The 10,060-nt window shown below is 32.3% G+C and overlaps 1 protein-coding gene across 1 annotated transcript; it reads left to right on the forward strand.

Annotated features, from left to right (window-relative positions):
* The first annotated feature begins 498 nt into the window (after positions 1–498).
* LOC100744527 (endocuticle structural glycoprotein SgAbd-1-like) lies at positions 499–6,812 on the forward strand. Its single transcript, XM_003487637.4, has 3 exons — positions 499–707; positions 2,902–3,035; positions 5,817–6,812. The coding sequence occupies exons 1-3, from the start codon at positions 696–698 to the stop codon at positions 6,082–6,084; spliced, it is 414 nt and encodes a 137-aa protein (XP_003487685.1). The 5' UTR covers positions 499–695; the 3' UTR covers positions 6,085–6,812.
* The last annotated feature ends 3,248 nt before the right edge of the window (positions 6,813–10,060 follow it).

A 10,060-nucleotide genomic window follows, 5' to 3' on the forward strand; every position in this document is an offset into this window, starting at 1 on the left:
TATATGCACAAAACGATGTTTATTTTTAAAAACTTTTAATATTTACGAAAAGGTTAGTCCTAACCCCAACCTAAGCACAACCTAACCTCAATCGAATGATAGACAAATTAATGAATATATGTTAAATGAATAAATATAGCAGATTCTTGTATTTCTTCAACATTCTGCGTGGATATACGCAGTTATAAATGTTTTTACGAAACATAGGAAATTTGTTATTTTTGATGTTTCGAAACTCCATTGCATATTACCAAAAATGTAACCCCGTTTTATTATATTTCTTTATACTTTGTTTAGAACCTTATTTTGTTATAAATTAGCAAAGTTAAAGTATATAAGCATATGTAAATGCGCAAATACCTTGCCAATCGGCAATATTCGTTAGGAACGTAATCGCTACCCTATTTATAGATTATACGAATAGATGAAACATATTCTTTCCCCTTCAACTTGTTTGAATCAGTGGCGGGGCGGGAAGGAAGTAGAAGCATAGGACTGTGGCGACTATAAAACCTCATCGTAATCCGTCTGATGTCGTACTTCTAAGCACTACAGGATAGGACGAACTCTTATCACGTGTCTTTTCGAAGATCAAAGTGGACCGTGATTGAATATTACTTTTAAAAAATCGTGTCGTGCCTGGTGGCTTCGTGACTAATTAAAGGATTTTCAACCTTTGCTATTGCGTAGTCATCATGAAGATTTTTGTGAGTGCAATGTATTACTCTAATCCCATTACCTTCAATTTGTTAGTCAATACTAAAATACATAATCCTCAAGATACTTCAAAAATATCTCTATAACTGTAACAAGGGGAAATTTGGAAAATGTTACGCAAGTTTTGTTCGTTATTAAAGTTATTAAATACGTTACATCCTATTTTAAATACACATTAATGCGATTCCTGTGACGAGGTACAGTTCTTAAAGAACTTGTTCCTACTGAGTAACTTTTACAATGAAACCAAATAACCAACGTCTTTAATACACGCGTTCTGTCTTAACATTTTCTAAACAACTGACAATTACATACATTTAACGATTCTGAACCTATCGATTAACAAAAACTGTCATTCCCATTACTAACGCCTATTAAAAAACAAATAATCTAGTAATATGTTTATCGGTCAAACATAAAATTCATCTACATCCGTTTTTAACAACATTTTCCTATCTCTTCGCATATTCCCTAGCAATTACAACCACAGCATCGATCAAGTTATGAAAAATTGTTAGAATCGTTACAGATCCCGAATGCTATAAGCATCATTTTCTAAATATACTATAAACTATGTGCAATGTATGTTAAATATTATAAAATACTGTTTTAATATTATAAAATTATAAAATTACAAGGTATGTTTTAGTATATCTTGACTTATTTGAAACGTCTTTCTTCCAAATGTCTCGTAGTTTTGTTTCGGCGATCTCAATAATAATTTCAAACCAATACATGATGAATAAAACGTTGCACCACCAAAGATAACATTTAATCTAAGATTACATTTAATCAGAGATTGATCTATTGTACGACAATAATTATATTTAATGTAACATACATACGTTCAAATATAAAATTAACTATTTAACTTCACGTACATTGCACAAACTCAAGGGCACAACATTATTTTACAAACTTAAAATCTTGATTATACAATTAAATTTAATCGCGTCACTGACTTAATTTCGTAAGTACGTTAAAATTGTGTAGATGTATGTGAGGGACAGACATTTATGCATATCGCATACATCGCATTCATTGAATTCGATTGAAACCGAGTTTGCTTCTATTTGAAAGACATATATTTTAAATAACTGTAATAAGTTAATAAATAGAGAAATAAATCGGCAGTTTATGTGCACGTATTTTCTATTAAATAATAAAATTTCCTTAATAATGCAATATAATTAGCGTTAGACGAACAGATCGATAAAGAAGATAAAATACGCAGCGCATCAGATGCATATAATTATTCATAACTTACATAGCTGTCTGCCCACGTGCGATTCATTCTATTAGTTCTTCTTTGTTATTAATATACGATCTATGCAGTTGGGCAAGTACGCTATTCTGTGTGAAAAGCAAAGTCAATTAAAAACATAGATATATCTACAAATTAATTATTACGTTATTGCAAAATGAGAAATACTCTTCCCATCTTTTCCAAAGATATTTTCATATTAACATTTCACACGGCTCTGAAAAATATTATTACTATTTATAACTAGGAAAATTGTAATTAGTTTGCCACTTATCCCAAAAACATATATACAAGTGAATTATGCGACAAATGAAATGTTAATTTATAAACCTGTCAATAAAAAAAATAATCAATTCCACGCTGCATTGAAAATAAGTTCATCATCGTTTTCATAACAGTTTATATCTTTGTCACAACTTTTTGTTAGAACACTTACGAGATTCCCTTCGTATCAAAAATGTTTTTTTCTTTTCTCATTAAATATCATTTCTACGTCGTGCTAATATGACAGACGATACTTTTTAAACGTACACATATGTATGTACATAATAGATTATCTATTTTTTTCGTGTACTTTCAAGGACGCACGAATCGTCTTGTGTCTCGCTAAAGTTTGTTAATCGAAGTATAATAAGAAAAATAAAATTGACATTCTTTTTCTTCTCTTCTGAAACATTTAAAACGTAACCTTTTCTTAAATTATAATTGTCTCCTCCGAATCTCATTTCTATACACATTTTTGTGCGCGTGATCAACCGTTTCATTCTCCTTAAGGAAAAATATAACCCTCAAGTATAATAAATTGTTTATTTCATAGACTAACATATTCAATACCTGATGTAAATAATATGGAAACAAGTGGTCCAATTTAAAACAGACAGCTTTAAAAGGCACTTAAGTTCATTTACGTTCTCTCTTAGGTCTTTTTGGGATTCACAACGATGGTCTGTGCACAATTCAACAGATACCCATACAACCCTGACTACTACGGTCGACGTTTCGCTATATTACGACAGTCACAAGATTCTTCTCCCGATGGATCGTATTCCTACAGGTGAGATCGTCCTTCCACATCGTCCTGAACGTCGACAGAACGATAAGCGTCGTCGAGGTACGTTTCCTCAAAAGCAATCTCGACACGCTCGAAGAGGCTCGCTTATAATCTCAATCCTAAAAACACTTTGTCATCTGTTCACGTCATTCTTTGTTTCAAGTCTATTACAGGCTCTGCATTCCTCTTACCTTATTTTATTACCAGGACCAACCAATGATTTATCATAATGTTATAAATATATCAACTACTTTATATTTCATAACTTTCATTAGAAACGTAAAGTCTATGTGGAAGAAACAGTACGTACACCGTTCGATAACAGAATTCGATAATGTAAGTTGATTGAAAAAATTAGCAAATGAAATATTGCGTTAACGCGTGTCTTAGTGGATATTAACGATATGTCATAAAATGTATACGTAATTCTGTACATATGAAAAATATATCAAAAATATGCAAAATTACGTACATGTCATAATGACGTAAGAATAATATATATAGCGAAAGAGGGAGAGAGAGATGCAAAAAGTATAATTTTATACTTACTGAATTTTTACCCTTTGCAAGCATCTTTTTTCTTATGATTAATTAAACATACGCGATATTCATATTCCTTTGATTCTATAATAAGTGCTTACATTAATATTTCGCTAGGCATATAAAAATCGGTAACTGCTATTATGAAGTTATAAAACTTGTACGTTTGAAGATATTGTAGAAACGTCTGCCTACGTATCCTATCTATTATATTCGTTCTATCTCCCACGCTAGAGTTTGATTTTCACGAAGTAATTATGTAAATGTGCGCATCTCGGGTATGTCCCTAACAGTTTTTGTTACATTCTGCATTACAACATTATGTTCAGGTTAGACAGATAGCAACAAATTTCACGATGTATTTTCTAACCAATTCGGGAATAGAATATGTTGTTATTGATTTAGTCTTATCGCTTTTTCATTGCAAATATGTGCATCCGTTAATGCAAAATATAGCATAAACGATAACTTCGATTCGAAAGACTGCAACAAATTTTACACAGTTAACCGGTATTTGGCGATTTGTGTAGTAACTTAACTTTCTATTGCACTTGGATTTTCCCAACCACAATTAAATACGTTAAGGTCATGAACAAATCTAAGGTCAAGTTAACATCTATTCTTGTAAAACACTCGAATAATTTTGATTCCTTAAGTGGGTTAGGAACTCCTATATATCTATCATAAATATCACACAATGACCTTGTAAATCTATATATAAATATATTTATTAAAATTAGTCTAACTTATCTTGTGATAAAATGTTCCTGACTTTAGATATCCTTAACGTAGCTGTTTAAAATTACTGAAATTAACGTTGAAATATTATCTTCTTTGTTCCTTGAATATAAAACTTTTGAATAGAAAAATATCGATCTTTGTATTTAATTGTTTCAATATTATTTTTAATATTATACATATATACATACTTACATATACAAGTTGTATATTCTATTATATTCTCACTATTAAAATATTCTAATTTAATATACTATTTAATTCTACTAATTCTTTATTAAAATACTAAATTAGTTCCTTTGATCATCATAATATTTAAAAATATCAATTTATAATCTAAATTCTATTAAATTCTATCTGTTCTCTCTTCACTTATAGGAACCTTAATCCATAGATTTTTACTTAAAAATATTAGAATTGCAAATATTTGCAAGTAGATGTTTATTAATATTTTGTTTTATTAATACGTTATTTATTTTTGTTGTGCTAGTAATTTAAAAAAAATAATTATTTCAATCGATAAATGTAACATACGAAGATGGTACGTGAATTCTGAAAAATATATATAATATAATTTTCCAATATCAATTAGGTTGTTCCATAGCTTGTTCCGTTAAATGCAACGCACGAACAAATACAAATTGAAAATGAAGAGTACGGAAGCGTAAACAGAGAAGTGAAAAAGAAGGAAAGGAAGGACTTACAGGATATTCAGCTGTGAAAAGATATATAATTAGCTTTGATGTTAATCATTCGTGTTAGTCGGCTGCGCAGTTAGCAATAATACATTACACAATAGAATAATTACGATCGACCTACCTACTTACCTACCTACCTACCTACTTGGTAGCCGCTGTCTACTTACTGTACGTACAATGTACAATCCGAAGATCGCGCCTAGAACTTGGCCTCTCCTATGTCATATAACGTTTAACGTCTTGCATTTTGCAGGTGGTACTTTTACGAAACGACAACCCTTCGAAAAATAACCAATATCGATCTCTTTATAACGAATCAGTTTTACATTTTACACTTTTCACATATTTTCACATGTATAATAACTTCCTATTAATTGTCAACTCGTACCTAATCGGCATTTGGTCAAGTTAAAGTATACTTCACAAATCTTCAAACTCGATTTTCTCAGAAACAAAGCGTCGTATGAAAAAATTTTCTTTTTTACTTTCTACTTATCTTTAATATAAATTTATATTTATAACAATCGATCTTTTCCCTTCTCTTCTTTCGGAAGTACACTAATATAAACTACAATATAGTTATAACGAAATACGTTTGTTGTACCGAAATAAGATTATAAAGCAACATAAAATTTTATTTATAATATACGCGATAAATTAATTCGCAAAACTAGAAAATGAATATTTGAAAATGAGTATTATAATAATATTATAATGTTGTGCGAAAAAATTGCATCATTTTTTTCTATATAGCACGATAAAGCACGGTATGGAAAGGTTTCTAAATTATCTATGTACATTGTTATAGTTACGATACAGAAAATGGTATATCCGTAGCAGAACAAGGCGTTCCAAAGTTTATTGGACCAAATCAAATTGAATCTGTACGAGGACAATTTAGTTATACCGCACCAGATGGTACACCGATTTTGGTTACTTACACTGCTGACGAGAATGGTTTCCAACCTAATGGTGCTCATTTACCAACACCACCACCGATTCCAGTAGCGATACAACGTGCTTTGGCTCATAACGCGGCTCACCCTGAAGAAGAAGAACCCTACAGAAGATACTGATCAAGATGAGACACGTACTAGCTACCGCAAGCTCATGTGTAATAAACTGGAACAATACAACATAGACGAAAGAAGAGTTTTACAACCGTAAGCGATAATCCTTGATAAATTTCTGACATGCGATATCCGAATGTGTGTGCATTCCCGTAAATTCAGTATATTCAATCTTTGCGATAGCATTCTCAATTATTATTCTATCGTGTTTTAAATATAAGAAAACTGATTGAGATTTGTCGTTATAATTTCAAATTCATAACAAGTGATTAAGTTTCGATACAATGATCTTAAAATACTTCTAATTAAAATTGTGCATTTCAAAATATCGATAGTTAAAATAAGATTCTTGTTAAAACATTATTAGGAGGTTGTTTACTGAATTTATGCAATTTCGTAAGATCTCGTGTCATGAACGACATTTCCAGTTGTGCATCAAAATATTAAATACACTTTCTATGTTGTATTGTCTAATATCGTTCGAATCTACTGATCATATTGACCTTGTTCTAAATGCCTGCCACGAACATCATGTACTAGAATGTCGCTTTATAAATCCTAATATGAAAAGACTACTGCTAATCTTAGTAAACTTGTATTTTCTACGTTCTTCAATCTCGTTTATTATACGTTATTTCTTTGCACGTAATACAAGTAACTTTTATAAGTGTACTATTTTTATGTATACCGACAAAGGTGCAAAGAAAATGACGAAATAAAAGAATTATGGAAAAGTAAGAAGGGGAGGAATACGTTTTATTTTACATTTTATTATAATGTATATTATGTATGTATAAATAAACATTGATATCGCGATCATTCGTGTGTTGTATACTTTACTGTTTGATTTTACTAAAAAAACAACGAAAAGCTTAAAAGAAAAAATAAATAAATGTGAACTTTCAGTCTGCACGATGCTTTGCATCTTAATTTAAAAGTAATTTTGGAAAAATGACAGTATTCTTTCGGTTCCTCTGATTATCTCGCAAGTGTTTTATACTTTCCATAACTTAAGCTATATCGAAATAAGTTATACGCACTTAAGGCGTTAGGCTACTAGTATCTTGGAGCGAACAAAGAGATATCTATGTAGCTTAGAGCACTAGAGCCTCTAGAGTATTTAGCGTACGCGAGTACCACGATGATGCATTTCAGCGTATAACCTAAAATAGTCGCTAATGATCTCATAGTTGATGCGACTATGTATAACTAACACACATACTACCTTACAAAAATGTACGGACACCCAAAAATAATAGTATTTTTAGCAGAATATAAATTAGTATCAAAGTTAAAAATAGGGTGACTCGAGATCCCTTTATTACAGCTACCGTCGAGTATCACGACACGATAAACGAATAATCCAAAGAAGAAGGGATTATTTGGGATTATATTGGTGCCACGATTTTGGAACGGAATTTTGTGCCAAATAATACCTTATGACGAGGCATCAATTACAATAAAATTTCAACTTGAGCCGACAATTCGCTTCTAGAATACCAAAGATCAAAGAAATCGAAATTCATTAAAGCAGCAGCCTTTACGAGCTTCGATATGCGGACTTTAGGCCAGTTCAATACTTTAAAAAGCTATTTCCGAGGGTTTTTGCAACTACTAACGACGAATTGAAAGATTTTCAAAATTCATAATGACCCTTTCCACGTGCTGAACGATACGATCTTGCGATAAAAAAAATCCGTGCAATTTTGTAATTTTCCGCTCTAGAATGTGCTGATTGAAAAGGCGATTATTTTATGTTGTTGATTCACTTGTTTGTGACCTACTTCGGTTTGCTTATTCAGATTGATCGATTATATATCTCAGATTTTGTTTTCTATTAAGTAAGTTGTAGCCTTGTGATGTCGTCGATTTTGTGAATGCTTGAAACGAAATGTGCTCACGCGTCATTACTCGTTCGAAACTTTTCGGTAAAGCTCGGTTATGATCTCTCAACTACCGTCAGATCGATATAAATGGATATGATAGAGCTGTTATTCGCCAGACATGGCACTGTACGACTTCTTTCTATTTTCGCAAAACTGAAAAAAATCTGTGAAAGGACAATCTCAAAGCATCAAAGACATAAAACGAAAAACGTTGTGCGAACAAAGAAGCATACGACGAAGTAAATTGCAAAAATGTTTCATGGACTGGTAAAATCGTTGACAAAAATGTATTATCGTTAATGGGGACTACTTTGAAGGGGCCAATATAAATATTGAGGAATAAATACGTATTTATGATCCTAAAAGACACAAGAATTGCACGAACCTTTTGCTTATTCTTCAATATTAAAAAGAATACCTGCTATATAAGCTTTATTCCATCAACAACATTCCCAATACATTGATTGTTGCGAAAAACTTAGGTCAAATTTAGAACAGCAGCATCATACTATGTAAGATATGGGATTTCATTTGAAAATTCTCTGTTAGTGGGAGGCAACGCACATTTTCATATTTATCGATAAAATTAAAGCCGGAGGAGAATCAATCGCATAATATTACTGCGCGTGCGGAAATAGTGCTCGAAACTGCTGACTGTTGCAGCCACGTTATAACGGTTGCATGGTTCACTGGACCACTGGATACGGCCCATATCATGCGATGCATATATTCAGTTCTAATGTATCTAATGTATCCATCAACATTTCGAAAAATCAAAATCAAGAAAGATTAATGTCAGTACAATAGATGATCTTGGTTCCAATGTAGGGAAAAATGGGGGAATATCGATCGCTTAAGAAAAGTTAGCTGAAAACAAGCTTGAATCCTCAAATTTGCTAAAAATACTGTTCGAAATAGGTAAATTAGTTTATTCTTTGTATCATGATAAAATATGCAATGAATAAGGTTAATCATTCGAAAGAAATATCGAAAAGAACGAAAAGTAAGCTTTAACCGGAATTACTCTACCGGAATTACTATGGGATAATACTAATCAGTTTTTCTTTCATACTTTATAAATGGAAGAAACAAAATTACTTATAGAATTGTTAATAAAACGACTATTTTGTTTATTGCATTCATAACATTCATTATATTTATTGCACATAAATAAAGAAAAGTGTAAGAGTGAACCGTTTATAAATGTAATATTACTTGAATCCGTGTTACAGGGTCAAAGAAGGGTAAGCGACGGGCTCACCTCAAAATTGGCTCTTATTTTGCCGTTTCATCGCTTACCGTTTGATATGGTCGCGGTCCTGTGTCGATTTCTACAATTAAAGCCTTTGTCGGCCAAATGTTCGTAAGACCGAATTTTCAAAATCATTCATTTCCATAGAAAATGACCGTCATTTTCGATTTTAGCGACCCAAAATATCCGCGAAAAGACACATTCGGGTAACAAATTTTGTAGTTCAAATATTATACTTTACCCGGCATTCTTCTTCGGCCACTGTGCATTTTTGAAATCTAAGTTTAAATTTGTTGTTGGCAGTTGGCAAAACTCTGTCCAATTGACACAAAGTCCGTATATCGAAGCTGATAAAGGCTGCCACATTTTAATGAATTTTGACTTCTCTGATCTCCCCTGTCTCAAAAATTAATTATCGATGTAACTTGAAATTTTGTTGTGATTGGTGTCTCGTTATAAGGTATCATTTGGCACAAAATTCTGCTGAGAAGTCGTGGCACCAAAAACCGACGATTTCTGCGGTAATTTTTTGTTTTCAAAAGTTAATACGCTATAAAGATATCGGTGCAGCTTTTCATTTGAAGAATTCGTATATATTACTTATATTCGGCTCGTATGGTTTTCAAGCTACGGATAAGACAGAAAAGGATCCGCGTCCGCGTTCGCGCTCACCGCGTGGGTGTCGTAGAACCCCGGCCAACGACGGCCGATTAGACCGCCTGGAGCGAATGCTTGTGGACCCGGCGGCGAAACGTTAATCCCCCTATTCGGCCCCCTGAAGGACGATGTCGTGATCGAGCAGTGAACTTGCCAAGCGGTACGATCGGGACGACTTGTCGGTGAT

The sequence above is a fragment of the Bombus impatiens genome, unplaced genomic scaffold (assembly GCF_000188095.3).
Source record: "Bombus impatiens unplaced genomic scaffold, BIMP_2.2 scf_0190, whole genome shotgun sequence".
NCBI lineage: Eukaryota > Metazoa > Arthropoda > Insecta > Hymenoptera > Apidae > Bombus > Bombus impatiens.